General features: G+C 35.0%; 1 protein-coding gene across 1 annotated transcript in view; it reads left to right on the plus strand.

Moving 5' to 3' along the window:
* LOC107747990 (neurotensin receptor type 1-like) overlaps nt 1–22256 on the plus strand; it is a 34776-nt gene that overhangs the window by 4991 nt on the left and 7529 nt on the right. Inside the window, exon 2 of the mRNA XM_016562641.1 lies at nt 9438–9639. Within this exon, the coding sequence (XP_016418127.1) occupies nt 9438–9639 (202 nt within the window). The remainder of the gene's footprint in view (nt 1–9437; nt 9640–22256) is intronic.

Genomic DNA, 22256 nt, shown 5'->3' on the forward strand with positions numbered 1-22256 from the left:
ATTAAAAAAAAAAAAAAAATCATAAGAGTTCCATACGTTTTACCATAGTGTATTTTTTGGGGGGTTTTCAAAGTTGATATGGTAACTTGTAATATTAATTAAATATGTTTTAATGTAATAATTTTTAAAACATTTACTGAACTTAAATATTATATTTCATTCTTTTGAGATTTTTTTTTTATTGATAGGCCTTGTTTTTAACAGTAAAAATTGTGTTATGCAATAGTGTTATGAAAATAAAACGTTTATCTTCTTTCTTGCAGTGTACATTTTGTATCTTTTGACAGGATTCATTGCCACTGTTGCTTTTATCTATTATTATCCATCTATTATTTGTTCATCTAGTATGTACAGTATGTATGTATGTATATATATATATATATATATATATATATATATTGCGTGATTGTCACTCGCGTGAACGAGCACCGATTTGCCTCCGATGTCGGGCATTTGTCGGCGATTTCGCAAAACCTGTCGGCGAGTGAAAAATCGGGCTAAAATCGTGCAGTGTGAACTCGGCATAACTTGCCCAACACTGCTCAACAATCATATCAAAACTAGCCTAAACAGCCCACCCAAAAATTATAATATTTGCTCCCAAGCACACCCGGAAATAAATGTAAGACGGCACATGTCAGTGGGCACAGGAATCAGCAAAGATAGAGATGACGTGATGTGTCTATCCACAGTGAGCTAAGAGTGCACAGTGTACTGGCTGGTGTATCTGCTGCTGAGAGAGAGAGAGACAGACAGAGTGTGTGCAAGATGGGTTGTTTTGTGCATTTTTTTGTACATACTTGGTATGGGCTTTCTAGACAAGTAAAGGTTGTGACAGTTACATATTTATATGCTAGGAACATTTCATGGAGAAAAAACCTTATACATAAATAAAACCATTTTAAAAAATCACTTTGTAAATAACTGTTGCATTTTTTTTTAGTTATTAATTGCTGTTGGTATTGTAGGTAGATCTAGATTTCCTCTGCCCAACACTTCATTCATGAAGCTATAATTACATGTCGTGAAGCATCTGTGTCTCTCATATAGATCTGCCAGAGATATTTTCTATTTGTCACAAGCAGTGGTCAGCCAGGAAAACAGAGCCAGAGAGCTTGGCTGCCTGTGTACTTGAGAGGAGGAGTAAAGCTGTAGTGCAAATGAAAGTGACACAATACAGACTTTCTGTGAATCTGTGATATGTCAGTCAATTACATTTGGAGTTTATTCTTAGTGGCCTTGAGATCCTTGAGACAGGGCCAAGATCCTGTCCGTGGTATGAATTACATAGTCAAAGTGCTTCAAAGCAATCACAGGTGCTCTCTTTGCTCCAGACACCTTCAAACATCAGTGTAGCAGATACTGACAGATAGAGAGAGATGTCTGACAGATAAAAGAAACCTCAGCCAAGAGTTCATCAAAGAGAGGAGAAGAGAGGCCAAAGAAAGAGGGGAAAGGATACGTTTCAACATGATACCTTTCAGTCAGTAAACAAGATAGAATGAGACAGTGTCAACAAGGTGATTCTTTTTCATACCTTTCATCTGTCACAACTGCTACTGTGGAGGAACGAAGGAGCGTGGAGACGAAGGAAAACAGTCTTTAATAGTCGAAACTGGTGTAAAACACAGGGTAGCAGAGAGAGAGAGAGACAGAGACAGACAGACAGACAGACAGACACACACACACACACACACACACACACACACATAGCATCGGGATAAGACATTTAACATTTGACGAGACACACCTGGACTCAATGAAACACAATAGGAACAGGAACAGGAAGGAAACCAAATATGGGCATGTCACACACTAGGGAAAACTAGGTCATGGAAGGCACATGGGGAGAAAAACACAACACAGACAGTCCATATTTCTGACAACATCATGGTTGACGCTAACCTGAATGTTTTTAGTAAAGCTCTGACTGATTTATCAGCTTTTTTTTTCATGCCTCATCAATTTTGTCACAAATCATCCAGAGCCCTACTACTGATCTGTAAATCAGATATAGTGTATATAATTAAATAAAGTCAGATAAAGTAAAATTTTTGAAGTTTTTTCTTTTCTTTTTTGATAAAAGGTTATAAAATCTGGTAAATATCGGTAAACTCTGCCCCAAAGTGAAGCTTGTTTAAATTGTGGCACAGTGTTTTATTTAGGTCAATGTTCATGAAGTCATATTTTAAAGAATATATTAACATAAACACATATACATATAGGAATCATATCACACATTAATTTGGATTAGTTTTATGGTGCCTTTATGACCTTTTTGCATCTTCTAAATGATGAAAGAGTTTTCATTTTTGAGTGAACTGTCCCTTTAAGAGTGGTAAAATAGAAAAATTCTCCAGAAGCTGCATCTGGACGGACCAAAGTCAACACAGCCTCTTCCTAATTGCTTCATTGCTGAGCAAAAAAAAAAAAAATTTAAATTAAATTAAAATTAAATATATAATTTTAATTATTTATTTATTTATATTTTAACAATGGAAATCAGATGACCAAAACTGTTTGGTGAACTATATCATCTATATATATCTGAGGCATTTCTGTTAGTTAACATCACACAGTAGCATGCATGGCCTGAATGACAGTAGCAGCTAAAGTAATTTCAGTGGAGAATTTATTAGATTTTGATGCAGTATATTACAAAGAAACAGGTTTTTTTCTTTTAAGCAATGCAGTGTTTATTCTACATTCTGTACCTTTTCAAAGAGAGCATATTTGTGCTTAAAGGTACATATTAGTGCCTGAATGGAACAAAAGTGGTACCTTTTGAAAAAGTAGTGACACCTTTTGTACCTTTTTTTCTAAAAATGCAATAAAACTAGGAGCATGTCATGTTTAACATGTTTTCAGTCATCTTAATTTACAATCACTCCATGTTCTGTTAATACAGAAACACCGGCTGTATTAAGTCTGTGGCTGTGTTCGAAATGCCATACTATCATACTACTCTTACTATTTCTGCAGTATCCAGTATGTATGCTGTGCATAGTATGCAAATTTTCTGTATGCATGTAATACCCGGATGACCTACTATATTCGCCAGAATCTGCTAAATATAACTCAAGTACACTGAAATCAGTACAGGAGCTGTTCGGAATGGCATACTACCATACTATGTTGCAGTATGCTGTGTGTATACTGTGAATAGTATATGAATTTTCTGTATGCATGGAATGCCCGGATTACCTGCTACATTGGCTGAAATTTGATGTATGCATCTGAAGACCCTGCATGGGATACTGTTTCCCAGAACGCAATGCGCTCCATGTGACGTTTCATCTTCAAACGCGTGAGTGAACTGGAGGTGGGGAATAGTAATTATAAATGTAGTGTATTTGAGAAAGAAAGACCATTAAGATTATGAAAAGAAAAATGCTTAGGAGACAATAAACAATACAAATAAACAAACACTGTACTGTCAGTAACCATAGAAACCTCACTAATCCACCCTCAGCTTTAACACATAGACATGAGCTGCTATTTGAAGTGAACAAATATTAATTAAAGGGTTAGTTCATCCAAAAATGAAAATTAGGCTGTGGTTTACTCACCCCCGAGGCATCTTAGGTGTATATGACTTTCTTCTTTCAGACGAATCCAGTCGGAGTTATATTAAAAATTGTCTTTGATCTTTCAAGCTGTTTAATGCCACTCAGCGGGTGTTGCATTGCTTCAGTCCAAAAGAACTTAAATAAAAATCACTCTCCTCTTGGCTTATATCGAAATCCTCCGACATTCTTCTTTACAAATCCTCGTTTTGTACTTCTAATTCTTGACCGTTGTTTTGTTTTGATCTCTCCGCTGCGCTTCCGCCACTTCTGACCGGCGCACGCGCAAAGCCGACCTCATACGTCATTCCCCCTGAACTGCTTCTGTTTACAACAGTGAGCGCTAGCTAGATTAAAGTGATTATTACGTTTTGAATATTTTTCTTACAAAAACGCATCAATTCGCTACTGAAGGTCTTTGTTCACCCCCCGGAGCCGTGTGAGACATTTTTTTTTATGGATTTTTATTTAAGTTCTTTTGGACTGAAGCATGCAACACCTGAGACATTTTTTTTTATGGATTTTTATTTAAGTTCTTTTGGACTGAAGCAATGCAACACCCGCTGAGTGGCATTAAACAGCTTGAAAGATCAAAGACAATTTTTAATATAACTCCCGACTGGATTCGTCTGAAAGAAGAAAGTCATATACACCTAGAATGCCTCAGGGGTGAGTAAAACACAGCCTAATTTTCATTTTTGGGTGAACTAACCCTTTAATGTTGCTCATAACCATTAAGGGCCACACTTGCAGGTTGTGGCTACACACCACAGACCTGGATTTAGCTAATTACCTCATTAGTGCCTCTAAGGGTCATTAATTGGTTAAATCAAACTGTGCAGTGCTCGACTTGAACAAATGTGTATAAGGCACAAATTATGAAGGAGCTCAATTGAATAACTCCAACCTATTGCAGTGCTACAACTCTGTTTTATTAACACGCATAGCAATGCCTATTGCTCCATTAGTCTGTTTATCATCTGTTTCATAAGAACCTCTCCTTGCTCTCTGTTGTATTCCCATTATCTGTGGGTTTTTCATTTTGACGTAGTTGCCTGGTGGGATCAGTGGCTTTACAGAGTGAGGCAGCTTAGAAATCTGCTGATGACAAGAAAAGAAGAAGGAAAAAAAAAAAAATAATGACCAGGCAGCTAATCTGTTTAACACCTCAAATTGCATTTGCCCCACCTTTAAAGGTGCTGTGCTAAGTAGTGAGAGAATTTATTCATGAGTTCTGCTCAGGTGGTCTCACATTGGACACAAAAAACTAACAATTATAACTGTGAAATTAGCATTAAACAAACAAGGGAGATAATCGTTCCAGAAAAAAAGACAGTACAGTAAAGGCATACATTAACTAGCTAGTTGTGATTTTGTGGATGATGTTTTACATACACCCGTCCCTAACAAGCTGAACTTGAGTAAATTTGTTACTTAATAATCTTTCTCAAAACATGTATATTCATTTCCAACTATTGTGGTTTTGCAATTATTGAAATTAATCATTTCAGTAAAGTTAACCTCCTTTATAAAATAAATTTTGTTGAAATACAATATTCTGATCCCATTCTTATAATACAGGTGATAAAAAAGTTCAAAATTAAACATGTATAGACAGAACACAGTGTTGCCCAAAGATAAAACACCCTCAGGGTAACAATACTAAATAATGCAATACTAATTAACATAATATAAAAATAACATAATGTAAATATAACATAAAACATCCCAGTGTTCATAACTGATAAGAAAAATAAGAAACAACATTATTATTTACATAAAATGTAATCAAATTAGATTTTTTGTTGTAATCAAATTTGACACAGGATCTCTGGAAATGACTTTTACCGTTATAATGATGCAGGCATGGAAAGAGAAGAGAGGCAAGGATCTAATCACAGCTTTTTAATAACAGAGATAAATAAGAAGGGCACAAGGAAACAGAGAACAGAACACACATATAACAACTGACCAAGAACATAGGAAACACTAGTGCTTTATACAGTCATGTGAAAAAGAAAGGACACCCTATTGAGTTCCATGGTTTTCTGTATCAGGACTTAATAAAAAAAAAATCTGGTTCTTGGCAGGACTTAAAATTTGGAAAATAAAACCTCAGATGAATAACAATGTATGACATATCACACCGTGTCATTATTTATTTAGCAAAAATAAAGCTAATATGGAAAAGACAAACTAAGGACACCCTATGATTCAATCGCTTAGATCAACTTTTAGCAGCAATAACTTGAAGTAATCATTTTCTGTATGACTTTATCAGTCTCTCACATCGTTCTGGAGTAATTCTGGCCCACTCTTCTTTACAACGTTGCTCCAGTTTATTGAGGTTTGTGGGCATTTGTTTATGCACAGCTCTCGTCACTGCATTTCAGTCAGGATGAGGTCTGGACTTTGACTGGACTGCTGCAACACACTGATTCTTTTCAGCCGCTCTGTTGTAGATTTGCTGGTGTCAAATCTACCTCGATTTTTGAGATCGAGGAGGCTTATCAATTCAGTCCTCCATTTCAGACTGTCTCTTTCTCGTACACTTTGGTGGAGTGCGTGGATGTGGCTCTTTCCCCTCTGAGGCAGATGGGAATCCGCATTATGGGCTATCTTGTCGACTGGCAGGTGTTAGCCAGATCAGAGCTAGAACTTCTCACTCACAGGTCACTGCTGCTCAGCCACCTGGAGTGTCTCGGCTGAAAATCATTTTAGCCAAAAGCCTTGTGTCTCCCAGCCAGCCCCTTGGAAAGCCCTCGCCTGTTTCAGATAGGCGTCTCATTGACTGAGGTCCAGATGGAAGGTAGTCACGACGGACACTTCCAACTCGGTTTGGGGAGTACTGTACGAGGGCAGACCGGCGTTCGGCTTCTGGTCTAACCTGGAGCAACGCCTGCACATCAACTGCCTCGAGATGATGGCATTTTTTTTAGCCCTAAAAACCTTCCTGCCAGCCTTAAGACCATGTCAGCCATGTCCTGGTCCACTAGGACAACATGACAGTGTTAGCCTTTATACAGTTGTTGTCAAAATTGTACATACAATTTGCAGTATATGCAAAATGTAAATTATTTGACCAAAATAAGAGGGATCATACAAAATGCATGTTATTTTTGATTTAGTACTGACCTGAATGAGATATACGTTTACATATAGTCCACAAGAGAAAATCATAATTGAATTTATAAAAATGACCCCATTCAAAAGTTTACATACGCTTGATTCTTAATACTGTGTTGATGATCCACAGCTTATTTTTATTTGTTGGTTTGTTTTGTGATAGTTGTTCATGAGCCCCTTTTTGTCCTGAACAGTTAAACTGCCTGCTGTTCTCCTTCAGGTCCCACAAATTCTTTGGTTTTCCAGCATCTTTTGTGTATTTGAACCCTTTCCAACAATGACGGTATGATTTTAAGATCCATCTTTTCACACTGAGAACAACTGAGGGACTCATACGCAACTATTACAAAAGGTTCAAACGGTCACTGATGCTCCAGAAGGAAACACGGTGCATTAAGAGTCTGGAGATGAAAGCTTATTGAATTTGAAGATCAAGGTAAATTGAACTTATTTTATCTTCTGGGAAACATGCAAGTATCTTCTGTAGCTTCTGAAGGGCAGTACTAAATGAAAAAAAAGATATTTAAGCAAAATAAGAAAAATGTACACATCTTCATTCTGTTCAAAAGTTTGCACCACTGGCTCTTAATGAATTAGTGACCGTTTGAACCTTTTGTAAAGCGGCTCTTTCCGCTATATAGTTGGTGAAAAGCAGTACATGAAATGAATATTATGTCTGAATTCTCAGTAATCATAAAATGTAGTGTTCATATATATTTGTAAACATTGCTTTTGTGTCTTATTTGAAATTGCTTTCTCTGTTTATAAATCATATTCATATGACATCCCTTTTTAACAGTGTCCTTCCTAGCTGCCAATCATTGTGCCTGACAATTTTAATGATGTTGTTTTCTGTAGTTCTAAATTGAAAGCTAAATATTTATGTACTTTATATTTATGTTTTTTTTTTCTTTTTTTCTTGTGCGTGTGTGTGTATATGTCTGTGTATTTGTATAAGATGCTCTGTTTTTGTTTTTAGGCTGACTTTTTAACATTCTGTCAAGGGTCTACAGATGACTAATTCTGGCACATTTACAGCCATGTTTATTAATGTGCATTGCCCCTGTAAACAAATAAACTACATTTAAACTAATATGCTTACCTCATCATTTTTAAACTCATTTTATGTAAGCATTTTCATTTATATTCTAACACTTTGAGTTACATTATGTTCTAATGGCTTCAAGAACCTTAATGGGATAATTCATTATGCATTACATAACTACTGGCTGCCTCACTAACCATGTTTGTTAGATCAGTTCTCATGCTGAACAAAAATGAGAATGCAGAGAGGAATCCTCACATGTGTTTATGAAGACACAAAAACAAGCAAAATTAGGATTTTAGTCTGCAATGCATAACAAACCCAAGGGTGTACTATATTAGTAAATTGGGCATATTTGGATGTAGACATCATATGTTTATTTATTTAAATCAATAAAGGTGATTTGGATACGTAGTGTGTGTTTTTCAACCCATGGTCAAGATAATTGCACTATACTAGTATCATCTTATTTGTGTTATACCTGCAAACAACTACACCATTCCTGAGATTAATTACCAAATACTCCACAAAGTCCACTTTGCAGGGAACTTTCAGGCGATTGGAAACAAATTTGTACTTTGTCATGGTTAGAGAGGTCTGCACAAAAACAAAAAAATATAATATGAAATTCTGTGTAAACTAACATCCTGTTAGCAACCAAACCCTCTCTGGTGAAATCCTAAGGCAGTGACTTACTTACTTAAAATATATTTTTAGTCTTGTTTGGTTTTAATTAGTAACCCTGGCCCAACCTTGCAGTAACAAGCAAAAAAAGAGCACTTTCTTCTAGAACATGTTTAGTTCTAACTTCTCTGACCTTCCTCGTTAAAGACTTTAAATATTCCCCTCCTCTTTCCCTTCAAAGGGTTTTTTATGTTTTGAAAAAATATTCAAGCTTTTCCTGCAGATCTCTTTTATGTTTCTCAGTCTGGAAGGAACAGTGCTGGGCTCTTAAACTCCAGTCATCTGCTGAACACCAATTTATCATGACTGCCTAAACCAACACCATGTTCTTCTAAATTAGTGCTAAGGAGTATTTCAATAGTCTTGGCAAAATCTCTGTTTTTTCATGCAGTGCAAATGTCAGAACGCATGAGATTAATTTGCTTTGGCAACAGCACAAAAAAGGAAAGGAAAGGAACAAAAGAGTGGAATGACAGATCTAGGAAGGTGACCAGTTCAAGAAAACCTAGGAGACCCCCACGTCTTGCAGTAACAATTACTGTGTGTCCGTGTGTGCGCATACATTTTGGGGTAGGTGAGTTTATCAAGAGGTGTCATATGTACCTTCTTTTCCAGGTGGAAGAATGATAAAAATGATAATGGCTGCAATGTACACATAAATGATTACAAAAATAATAATAAAAAAAAAAAACATTATTATTGACTCCCAGGAAATACATGAAACTATAAAATTCAGTGTGTTGCTTTAGATAAATGTGTTTCTCAAATGAATGCATGTACATTTTTTCACACACACATAATTTATCAATTTAATTCAGTCCAACTGACTTCCTGTCTTTTATCATACACACCCTTGCAAGTCCTGCCAAATGGAGATAGCATTGTGCAGTTCTTTAGGGTCTCCACAGGTCTCAAAATAAACCTAAAACTGTATAAAAAAATATGACAGTCAAAAATTATATATATATAATAAAAGTCCTCCATTTTTTCCTTTTCCTTGTTTCTTTCTCCTCAAGGTGAATGCCTTCCTGTCCTTTGTGGTTCCCATGGCAGTGATCTCAGCATTAAATGGAGTCATAGCCAGTCAGCTGCTGCGCATGTTTCGGGAGTCTGCTCAGGATAATCGCATCTGCATCATCGGAGGCAACGCTGCCATGCTTAGTGTTGCCGTTGAACCCAACCGTGCCCAATCAATGCGCCATGGAGTCATGGTGCTGCGTGAGTACCTTTATCAAACTTACTAATGCCTCCCAATTTCATTTGCGTAAGAAGTTGTGGCGTGACAAATCTGCATTTTGGCAGATAATAGCCTATATTTACTGTGTGCCTGTTGCACGGCATCAATGGATATTCACTCTTTTTACAACGTACAACAACTGCAGAGAAATCTGGACCTAACCAAAATAAAGTTGGATGAAGATGCTGATGTCGATGCCGTGCTTGATGACTCCAGACCTGGACAGTTATTTAAAGGTGATCTGCTGAACGCTCCATTGTAGAGGCTTGGTGTTCTACATTTATGTCTATTTACATACTAATGTTATTTAATTTACACAAAACAAAACCTAGACATAGATTTTATAATATAAACTGCTTAATCGGCCAATTTCAGTAAGAATGACTAAATTGTAAGTGTTGGTGTGCCTGCTATTGTGCATTTAACTTGAATCATGTCCAACAGATATCTGTTTAAAAGCAGTGGGTGAGAAATTCACTCCTTGATTTGTTTAATAAAAGCCTACTTTGATATTCTGTTGACAAACATGTTTATAGTGCATTTTCTATTTTTATTTCTAGCGCAGCAAAAATAGACATAGCGCCATTCATTCATGTGAGATGTATCTGGTTGCCATGACAACCTCACGCACTTGCTGCTGCTCTATGTATTCACAGTAAAAACATGGAGTGTGAATTTGTAAGTTTACTATAGAAAAGCTCAAATGTATTTTAATGTGTGACTGACCAAATCGACTGGCTTGGTTTTTGTGAATTTTGATTTCTGTTTCATTACAATGGCAATTAGTGTTGCAAAGGGGTGGAAGATTACAAAGAAAATCCAAAAAAGTTTCCAGAAATGTTTATTGCAACCCTAATGGCAAGCCATTTGCCAACTTAGCAGACATTACAACCATTCCGTGGCAGATATTTATGAAATATCCATGCATGTCTGACAGATTTTGATAATTGAATGGATCATTTTGCATGTGATAGCTCACACAATGAAAGAATGTTTAGAATTTGTGAAGAGTTTGACAATTTCACTGAGAATCAATTCATCAGTTTTGATTGACAAGCCATATGCATTTAGTTATTGTGCAAATTGTCGACAATTGTACTTAATAATTTACACACGTGTGCCAAATTACATGCAATTTGCCAAAATCAATAAGAAATTCAAATCTGATGTGAACAACAAACTAGTTGTTCAGACATTTGAACTTATTGTTTTGAGAAAAAAACTCGAGAAGTGAGCCAAATCAATTGAGAAAAACTGTAAAGTAATGGCAAAAAAGTGCCATTGCCAAAGTGAAGTGCATTGTTCAAACTCCTCAAAACCTTTTACATATGGAGAACAAGTAATTCTGAGGAAACGTGCTTAATTTCATGAATTTCAGATGCTCTTGAGGTGTAACAGCAAATTAAAAACTATAAGACATCTTAACTGACAGATGAAGAATGTAATATTAAGGTTGTCCAAAAAATCTTTTAAGCCTGATCTTTCTCCTGTTTGTTTCCATCCATTATAATGACAAATAAATGCATATAATGAGTTGATATATACTGCACTGTCAATAAAGATTTATATAATCATTTTATAAATGCTTATAGATCATTAAAATATTTATATATCAGACCCTCTCTGTGAGTGTATCTGTTTCACACTCTTGCAGTTCTAGAGTAACCCTTTCATTGCTGTGACTCAATAACCAGACTGCCAGAGGGTTAAATGCACTGGGGTGGGGGTGCCACAGGGGCTTGGGCCCATCATTGCTGCTTGCAGCTATATTGTTATAATGATGTTTAATGCAATATGCATTGTGTCAGGTGGTTATTTGTCTCTGCATAGTGCATTAAAATTGTTTAATGAACACCTAGCTGTGAACTATCCTTGTTTTTGCACATTCCAGACAGTCTGTGTATTAGTGGTTGGGATTTTGGGTGGGAATCCTACATTCAATTTACTTGGAAACCTCCACAAACTACCACAAAACATCCACACATGCAGGACAAAAAAAATCTTAATTGTCTATAAGAGCTACAGCTTCAAATCAAGGAGATTGTTGTGTGTGTGTGTGTGTGTGTCCTTATTATCATGATAAATGTTGTGCAGTGTCCCAATGATTGTGTTGATCAATGAACAGAACGTTAATAACAGCATGGTTTTCTCATTTAACCCAATGCAATCTCTCTATAGACGAACATAGCCATAAACTCTTCACAGTGAAACAGTTGAAAATCATTTCATTTTTAAAATACAGAAGAAGGCTGAGTCACATGTATGTTTATCACAAAAGATGTATATTATAAAGTTCATATCACAGCACAGGCTGTCTGTACTGCCTTTAACGAACAGGTCTATTTTATCTACCCACTTCTTATTCTTTCATTTTACAGGCAAATTAAAACTGAATATTGCATGTGTGCATTGAAAATGATGTTTACTCCCCACCGCACTTTCTAAGATTTCATCCTGTTATTTGAATTTATTAAATGGTTTGTGCTGGTCTAACAAGGGAGAGACTTGATAGATGGGAGCTAAAAATATGTACTGCCCTAGCTGTTTGTTTTAACTTCATTTAAAAAGCCATTTAAGTCACTTTGGACTCAATAATAAACAGGAAGAACATGTATTTTTCTATTAGAGATGCAGTTGAGATATGTACTCTAGGGAAGACTCCAGAGCTAGTTTGTTTCGCCAGTTGACTGCAGCATCCATTAAAGGGTCAGTGTACTGGTCTAAGACTTTTAACTGCTCTCACACCGGCTTTCAGCACTATGGGGGAGACAAACTTTTTTTTAAACCTACTGTTTGTTTAATTTACTGCATCATAAGAGAGTGTTTGATGTGAATTTGTGCCAGGATTGCCTAAAGGGCCCCAAAAGTATCCTGAATAATTACTGGACTGAGGGAATTATTTAATGACAAAATGCAGTTATACTTTAATGCATTTTGTACACAAAAAGACAAAAGCCAGTGACTTTACAGCATCAATGGAGTATAGGCATTACTTCCTTCCCTTGTGAAAAAAAATAGTAATATAATATTAATGAAATAAAAGGCCACTTTTAAAAAAGTGGACTTTGTAATAATGTCAAATTAAAAGTTTTAAAGTACATTCTAAATCATAATGTTTTGTCATGTTTCAAGGAATTTGACTAACATACTAAAGAACATGTAAAGTACTTGATTATAATTTCAACTGTATTTTGTTATTTAATATTACATTTAAATTTAATATACTTTAAATGGAACTTCAACCCATCATTACAAATATATTTATAAAGATGACATTCGTTTCAATAAAAATTACATTTATTTATATTTTAGTTTATCATAAATGCGTGTCAGTGCATTCAGTCAGTACATATTTCAAAGACAATAGAAGAAATTATGAAATGATAAAGATGTAGTTAAGTCCTTCCTAAAATGTAAACTGTAATATGTTTTCATTTAATTGCAATTAACAATTAAAATGCAATTAAGCGTCCAAACATATTATTTTAAAGTGTATTATCCATAATAAGTACTCCTTTTAAAAGTATGCTAAAAGGTACTTCTTTTTGACAAGAATTTTGCACACAAAATTCTATTCAAAACATTATATAATCCACGCAATGTAAGTCACACATATCAACTTACAGAGCCATGTCTATTCAAAACTATTTATGTCTCCTCAGATTTTTGACAAAGTGGATTTCAAGTGAAACAATGGACTGTCATTAATGCCCCCTTAAAACAAAACAAAACACAAAGGTGTTCATGTCAGTTCATTTCAGGATTGCCATTAATAGCCCCTTGAAAAAACAACAAAAGCAAAAGAAATGCTTCTCATTTCTGCACACGTGATTATATCAGTTTTAAAATACAGTCTGTGGATATAAGTAGTAATGTATACAAAGGCTGGAATACACTACAAGACTTTTGCCCCCATTTACAGTTTGGATAAGTCGACGCTAGTTGCCGAAAGTCAGAGACCGTCTGCAGATTTGAGTTGACAGATTTAATAGAAAATCGCATATTGTATGACGGTCACAGACTCTGATTTTTTAGTTCCATACTCTGATTCCATCCAGTCAGAGGATATCAAACATGTTTGAGTTTTTCAGCCCATTTTAGAACACACATTGTTTTCATTTGTCAAGCTTCTAGCAACAAGGCGCACGTTTCTGCATGAGTTTGTTATTGTAATCAGAATTAATTTAAAGTCTGGTAGTGTATGATGGCCACTTTTCCTCTGTGACTATTTACAAAGTCGGTAAGTCTATGATGCTTAGTGGTTTAAAATCTGTTCAGATTTTAAAAGTTGTGTAGTGTATTCCAGCCTTAAAGGGTTAGTTCACCCAAAAATTAATATGGTGTATATGCCTTTCTTCTTTCAGACGAATCCAGTCAGAGATTGGGACAAAAATTGTCCTGGCTATTTCAAGCTCTATCATTGCAGTCAGCGGGTGTTGCAGTTGAACAAGTCGTCAAATAAAGCGCGCACATCCGTAATAAAACGTGCCTCACACGGCTCCGGGGGGTGAATAAAGGCCTCCTGTAGCGAATCCATGTGTTTTTGTAAGAAAAATATCCATATTTCAAATGTAATAAACACTTTTCTCTCACTTCCGCTGACTGTCATACACTGAAGCAAACTCACGAGACTATAGCATATCTCAGAGGCACGTGCGCTGCGCATACGTGCTGCGTCATCCGCCGGAACGGCTTCCGCGTATGCCAGATACCGAACGTGAGAGAAAAGTGTTTATTACGTTTGAAATATGGATATTTTTCTAAAAAAAACACATGGATTCACTACAGGAGGCCTTTATTAACCCCCCGGAGCCGTGTGAGGCACGTTTTATTACGGATGCACGCACTTTATTTGATGAATTGTGGAGTGTTCAACTCCAACACCCGCTGACTGCAATGATAGAGCTTGGAATAGCCAGAAAAATGTTGAATATAACTCTGACTGGATTCGTCTGAAAGAAGAAAGTCATATACACCTACACTCTTAATTTATTTGATTTAATGACATGTGAAATTGTAGCAAAAATGACAGTGATTTTAACAACCGTTATTAGCAGAATACATTAATAAATGACAATTGACATTGAACATAAATAAATACAGAGGTAAAACAAAAATAGAAACAGAAAATAGTGTAATGAAGACCAAGTTCTAGTGAAATACTGTATTTTCACAATCCTCTATGATGCCTGTACACTCTGCTGGGTCAAAACAACCCAATTGCTTGGTTTGTCCCTATTTTACCCAGCACTGGGTTGTGTTTAACCCAGCATTTTTTAGAGTGTAAGTCCATCATTATGTGTATTTGTGACTGTCTGTGAAATTCAGGCTAAAGTCTCAAAATCTAATTATGAGATAACAAGCATCAAAATATGATTTCAATCTTTGACATGGCCTTACTCAGTCAATATTAAAGATATCAAGGTTACATTTTCACAGAATGTTCTTTACATTATAAAGGACGATTTTATGTAAAACAGTAAATCACACACACACACACACACACAAAGACTTTAGCTGGGTTTTCACAGGCAGAGTCACATTTTGGTGGGATTGAATGGCAGTTTCTGCAGATGATGAGGTTGTAGGATGTGACAGCATCTTAAATGCACAATTGAGTTTAGAGTTACGGTGTGCCTCCTTCCATTTGTTTATGAAGGCCAAAAGTAGTATGTGAGCACTTCACAATGTTATGTTTATGCATAAACCCAAGTAATAATAAAAAATAAATAAATCTAACAATGTGGACCATAAATTCAATATCTTTGTTACTTACTTAGTGGAGATGGAGAAAGAAGTATCCTTAACTGAACAGAGCTGGTCGCACTTACATGTTCTCTTAAACTAAAAAGAGAAAGACATGATTGATAGGAAACCAGTTACAGTTTAAAAGTGTTGACACTTGACATTGAACATGAATAAATACATAAAGAAGTACAACACAAAATAAGAAATAGATGTGATGAAGACAAAGTTCCAGTGAAATATCTTCACAATCCTATATGATGCCTTTAAGTCCATTCTTTTGGTGTGACTGAGTCGCAGTTTCTCTCTGCAGATGGTGAGGTTGTGGGATGTGATGCATCTGAAATACACAGTTGAGTTTAGAGTTGTCCATTTGTTTATGTAAAAACTATAATGTCTATGAAGGCCAAAAGCAAAAATGGACAGAATGTGAGCCCTTCACAATGTTAAAAGAAAAAAGTGATATAAAGTCATTTAATTATTTAAATGTACAGTACATTTAATTATTTAGCAGACACTTCTATCCAAAGCGACTTAATGAGGGTAATAGAAGCAATCAACATGACAAAAGAGCAACAATATATGTGTTGTGACAAATCCCGGTTAGTCTAACACAGTACACATAGCAAGGTTTTTTATTTTTTTATAATAAATAAACAGAATAAAAAGTAGATAGAAAAGAAATAGAATAGACAGAGCTAGTGTTAGAGGGTCAGTTATTATTTATTTTTTATAATAATTAAAGAGAAAACAAGCAGATAGAATAGAAATAGAATAGAGTTCTAGTGTTAAATTAAATTTAAAAATTCTAACAATATGTATTATAAATTCAATGTCTCTGTTACTTACTTAGTGGAGAAGAGGAGAAGGATCCTCAGCTTAACAGAGCTGCTCACACTTACATATGACCAAAAATAGAAAATAATGTTTATTTGGAAACCAGTTACAATTTTAAAGTTAAATTTGTATTTAAATTAAAGAATGAAATCATTTACCTGTTGAGAGTGGGTTGACAGTCTGTAGTTGGATCACTGAGCTCCAGAAAATCAGTAATGAGGAGCTTTGACAGTTACAGATTTAAAAAACAAAAAGGGCGGGAATAAAGAACCCTAAACTCTAATACAAAGAACCATATCAGCATAAAAGGGTTCTTCAGGATGCTATGGATCTAAATAGAACCATTACTACATGTAAAGAACCTTTAAATAACCATCTTTTTTTAGAGTGTAGGATGCTTCGAGGGTGAGTAAAAACAGTCTAATTTTCATTTTTGGGTGAACTAACCCTTTAAGCATTTGTTTTTCCAAGTGAAATGCATGTTCTCTCACACTTGACCTAACTACAGTCAATTATTTCCACATCCCATTATAGGTTGTTCACCTTTTCTTCTCACCATTTCCGATCATGCAGTGTCTGAATAGATCCCGCAGAGTTTGCTAAGAATCAAGCAGTTTGCCCCTAAAACACTTCATCTGTCAGTGTGACAGCGTGAGTGGGTGAGGTGATCCATAGTTGATGTAAGAGCCAGCAAATTGCTGACTGAAAGACTAATTAAAGCAAATCTGCAGAGGACACTTTCTTGTGCCCGGCAGGTTCGTACAGGGTCAGAGAGTGTTGGGAGTGCTCTTATCCATTCTTCTCAATTTATCTAATGTTGTCTCAGTTCACTTCTACATCTGCTGAATTTGAATTTATACGGAGTGCTGTTAAAGATCAGAATCAGAATTACTCACTTTCATTCTTGAACTGGATCCAAAGGCACTTAGTGAGACATCTAGAGAAGTTCATAGCAGTAAATCTGCAGTTCTGATGATGTTCTGTATTCAAAGTTCTAAAATGAAAAAGAATAAGAGAAAGATATCAGTTAGGCTAGTGGGGTTTGTAGGGACACAGAACCACAGCAAACCTTTTTCTTTTTAAAAATCTTACACAATCAAGACAAGTGTGTGCTCATCTGTGTTGTTATTAAAATAAAACTCAATTTTAATTGTCAAAATAAAACTGAATTAAATTAAATTGCAATTAATAAAAGGGAAAGAAAAAGAAAATTAGAAATGACTTGTCAACTATCCAAAATAAGTTTAAGTACTAAATAATTAAAGCTATATATGTCATAGCTTCCTGTGTTATTTTAGTATTATTTATATTCTATTAGTATTTATTAGTGTTTTGAATTAGCCTTCTTTTTATGAGTTTTAGTATTTTTTTATGTGCTTTTGTCAATTTTATTTGTTTATATATATATAAACAAATAAAATTGACAAAAGCACATAAAAAAATACTAAAACTCATAAAAAGAAGGCTAATTCAAAACACTAATAAATACTAATAGAATATAAATAATACTAAAATATCACTGTATTCAGTCAAATGTGGACAAAATGTGAGGATTTTTTTTAAATAAATATTTAAGATAAACAAATTACATATTATCAAGAGAATAAAGTTGAATGTGTATATAGAATTTTGCCAATTACAAACAAATTTGCTGAGAGGCAGTACAAGTATTTAAGCAATCATTTCGAAATAAATAAAAAAGGGTCATAGAAACTGTAACATATTTTAACTTGTTCATCTGTTGTGATGATCTGGACATTTTTCTGAATATTTATGATTAGTCTGCAATTACTTTGTTTCATTGTGTTGTACTTTTATAATTATCTGCCTAATTTATTATCTATAAGTGTTACTTTTTGTCCTTGAAATAAAGTTTCTCTCTTTCGGCTCATTCTTCCTAATGTCAAGTTATGTTTAATGTGGATAAGAAACTTTGTAACAAAATTTCACCCTTGAGGGAATATCTCTTACCGTACCTTCTTAGTGACTGCGTATTTAAGAAAAAAAAATGACCTTAAGGATGGCATCTAACTTCATGACGGCATTTAGGAGAGACAAAGTCAAACAGCAAGTAGAAAGACATCATTACTTATGGATTCACATTTGTAGAAAGAGTGAAAGGAATAGAGGAAGATCTATTCTCATTGGTTTGCAATGTGATTAGGTGCCCATTGCCCCTGTGCAAGAACTGTGTCAAGAAGCGTCACTCTGACTGAGAAGAGGAAGAGCCATCTCTGGTCCTTTTCAGATGCTAGTAATTGCTGCTCACAAGATATTACACACCATTTTGTATATCATTTGCTGTTTCTCGCACAAATATGCCTGACACAAGCTCCATGAATAATTCAAGTCTTAATCTGCTAAATAAGATTGACCCCCAACCCCTCACCCCCAAGAATGAAAGTGGGTTGGATGCTACATTTAATGGACAAAATACTCAGTAGCACAGCCTAATTACCATATTCGCAACCTAAAATTATAGAACTAATAAGGTCTTATTAAAGCACAGCACCAGGCAAGATTTTTGTCATTTGTGAATTCATTTACAGTATGCATCTATTGATTTCAAATGAAATCAGCACAGACTGGTACAAAAACATGAGATGGACAAACTTGTTTTTGTTTCAAGCAGCTCCTGATACTCACTGAAAATACAGCATTATTGTGTAGGCAGCGTGTGTTTGTATGCTGTACACATTATTTATTTGTGTCCACAGCGCTGTCTGAGGCAGTCAGTGTGTTTGTTGCTGTGTAAAGGGCATAATCCTCCTCTGTGAGATGCCACTGATCTGTATTTATGTTTCTTTATAAATCCAAAGCTATTTGGAGGAGTGGAATCAGCCAGGTTTTGAGAATAAATAAGTCTGACTGCCTTTTGAAACACACACACACACACACATACAGGTGCATCTCAATAAATTAGAATGTCGTGGAAAAGTTCATTTATTTCAGTAATTCAACTCAAATTGTGAAACTTGTGTATTAAATAAATTAAATGGACACAGACTGAAGTAGTTTAAGTCTTTGGTTCGTTCAATTGTGATGATTTTGGCTCACATTTAACAAAAACCCACCAACTCACTATCTCAACAAATTAGAATACTCCATAAGACCAATAAAAAAAACTGATTCTGATTCTGATGGTGTTGGTGTGCTTGACTGGCCAGCAAACTCACCAGACCTGAACCCCATAGAGAATCTATGGGGTATTGTCAAGAGGAAAATGAGAAACAAGAGACCAAAATATGCAGATGAGCTGAAGGCCACTGTCAAAGAAACCTGGGCTTCCATACCACCTCAGTAGTGCCACAAACTGATCACCTCCATGCCACGCTGAATTGAGGCAGTAATTAAAGCAAAAGGAGCCCCTACCAAGTATTGAGTACATGTACAGTAAATGAACATACTTTCCAGAAGGAATGCTTTCCAACAATTCACTAAAAATGTTTTTTTTATTGGTCTTATGGAGTATTCTAATTTGTTGAGATAGTGAGTTGGTGGGTTTTTGTTAAATGTGAGCCAAAATTAAAACTACTTCAGTCTGTGTGCATTGAATTTATTTAATACACGAGTTTCACAATTTGAGTTGAATTACTGAAATAAATGAACTTTTCCACGACATTCTAATGTATTGAGATGCACCTGTTTATATATATATATACATAACACACGCATGTACCCAAATGCCTTCATTCAGCCTTTCATTTCAAAGTTAATCAGACAAAATTGTATTCATGATTGAATTTCTAGAATTTCATCCATGGCTGTGGGCCAACAGCGTCCTGAGACATTAACATTCAGATATGAGTGGCTTATTCGTTTACTGCTCCATTAGTGATAAGATAAGGAGATAGACTGGTGGAATGAGGAGAAAATGTAATTCATCAAAGAAAACAAGATCATTTAGAGTGGTGGTGAAGGATTCGAATTAACCGCAGTGAAAGAGTTACAGCCAAATTGCTTAAAGCAGTTGGCCATTTTGCTGAAGTGTGCTGAAATGAGAAGAGCAACATTCACAAAAATGTTACATAAGCATATGAACTTTTTTACTTTGATAATGTGAAATACTGGGGGCAGAGACTTCTGATAAGCAATTTTGGCTTTCGCAATTATTTTACTGCTCAATATTTTTATGCATCTTAATAAATGATCAAAAGAAAGGACAAAGCTTCCACTCTAATGTGATTGCTGGGTGGTGGAAACCCCTGATAACTGAGACAGATTGCCATTTTCAAAAGAAACAAACTGAGGCCAATATTTATCTGTCTCCAGCTTCCTTCTCTTGGGCTTTATCTTTTAATTGCTTCTAGTCTTATATAAAGAAAAACAAATTCAATTTGGGTAACCAGAAGAACCCTGGGCAAGATTTAACCATTCAAGAAAAGCAGAAGAAAACACAAGGACTGTTGTTCATATAATTCACAAAAGTGAAGATTATATGAATCAACATTTCTGCTGACATTTCAAAGGGTAGATGAATCTCTCCATAAATCTCTCTCTTTCGTAGACAAACGCACACAATTACACACACACACACACACATCCATGATGTAAAATCCCATGCCAAGCTTATATTCTCCATAGTTCTGGTAAACAGTGTAATAACAAATTATTTGCTATTTTGCTGCACATAAAATAATGGTAGATCATATAACAGAATATTTAGTTATGTTGCAGGAAGTAAATATATATGCTGCCACTGCTAACTTACATTAACAATCAGTTTGTCCTAAACAGTCCTCTCTCATATGTAGCATGAGAAAAAGTTATTCATTCTTGTGAATCATTTCATTCAGAATATCGATGGACAGGTTGAAAAATTACCCCCCCAAAAAATCCCTGTACTATGTTTTTGACTATGTTATATTTTTCAATAGCTTTACTGCAGTTTGCCTATTTAAAATGAAAAATTCAATGCTTTATTGTCCGAAAGGGCCAAATAAAACACAAGAAATTTAAAAACTCTTTATATAAATAAATGAACAAATAATACAAAAAAATATGAATGTAGTCATATTTTACTTATATTAATAGATGTATTAATATATACAAAATTAAATATCATTTTTTTAAATATTATATTTGTAAAAAAAAAACAGGTTAAAAACCAATTGGTATTTCATTATATAAAAAAGTTGACTATTAAATGATTACTAAATGCTTCTGAACATATTTGAACAAACAAAATATTGAGTATGAATTAGTGTGTACTAGAACAGAGACAGTGTTCTAGTACACCCTAATATTTAATAGTCCATTTTTTTTGTAATGAAAATCCCAATAAAATATAATTACTGCCAATTGTTTTTAACATGACCAATGAGGTCAATAATACCTGGAATATGTTAACATTCACATTCATCTCAATGGATGCCGCAGATCCGATCCAGCCGTACATGATTTATAATCTGCCATATTTGCATTAGGGTTTATTCATGTAACACAGGCAAAATAAACTGCTATGTAAAGCCATCTGTGTTTAAAATATCATATTCAACTGTCTGACAATGTGACAATTTGCATACGAATGGTTGTTCATACAGCTTACACAGAAATTCATTCTGCTTGTGTTTCTTGAATAAGGCATATAATGTTGAAGCTAACTAAAAAAATGATATGGACAAAGTGTGAGGAAACAGATTTAGCAAGCAAATGTGTGCCACCATTGCCTCACACTATATGAAAGATCAATAGCCTTTTTCCTCTAAACAAAAGCCTCACACAAAGACACAACAGAGATTAGTGAGTCAATCCCTGCTTGACTCGGATCCGACCTGGAGGGGCGGATAAATTGAAATGGGATCGGTAAAGGATCAGAGAAAAATAAATGGCTCATGTAAAATTGGCAGATATGAATCCATTTCTGTCAGAAAACAAATTATGAGTCATCTGTTTCTACCAAATTACATGCTGAAACCACCAGCAGAGCTCTTGAAACCTGTTCATTTACATATATTATTGCCCAAAGGTTGAAATACTGCTTATCACTATGTTCTACCTATTATTTTTATTTTAT

The sequence above is a fragment of the Sinocyclocheilus rhinocerous genome, unplaced genomic scaffold (assembly GCF_001515625.1).
Source record: "Sinocyclocheilus rhinocerous isolate Xijiao unplaced genomic scaffold, SAMN03320098_v1.1 scaffold1251, whole genome shotgun sequence".
Taxonomy (NCBI): domain Eukaryota; kingdom Metazoa; phylum Chordata; class Actinopteri; order Cypriniformes; family Cyprinidae; genus Sinocyclocheilus; species Sinocyclocheilus rhinocerous.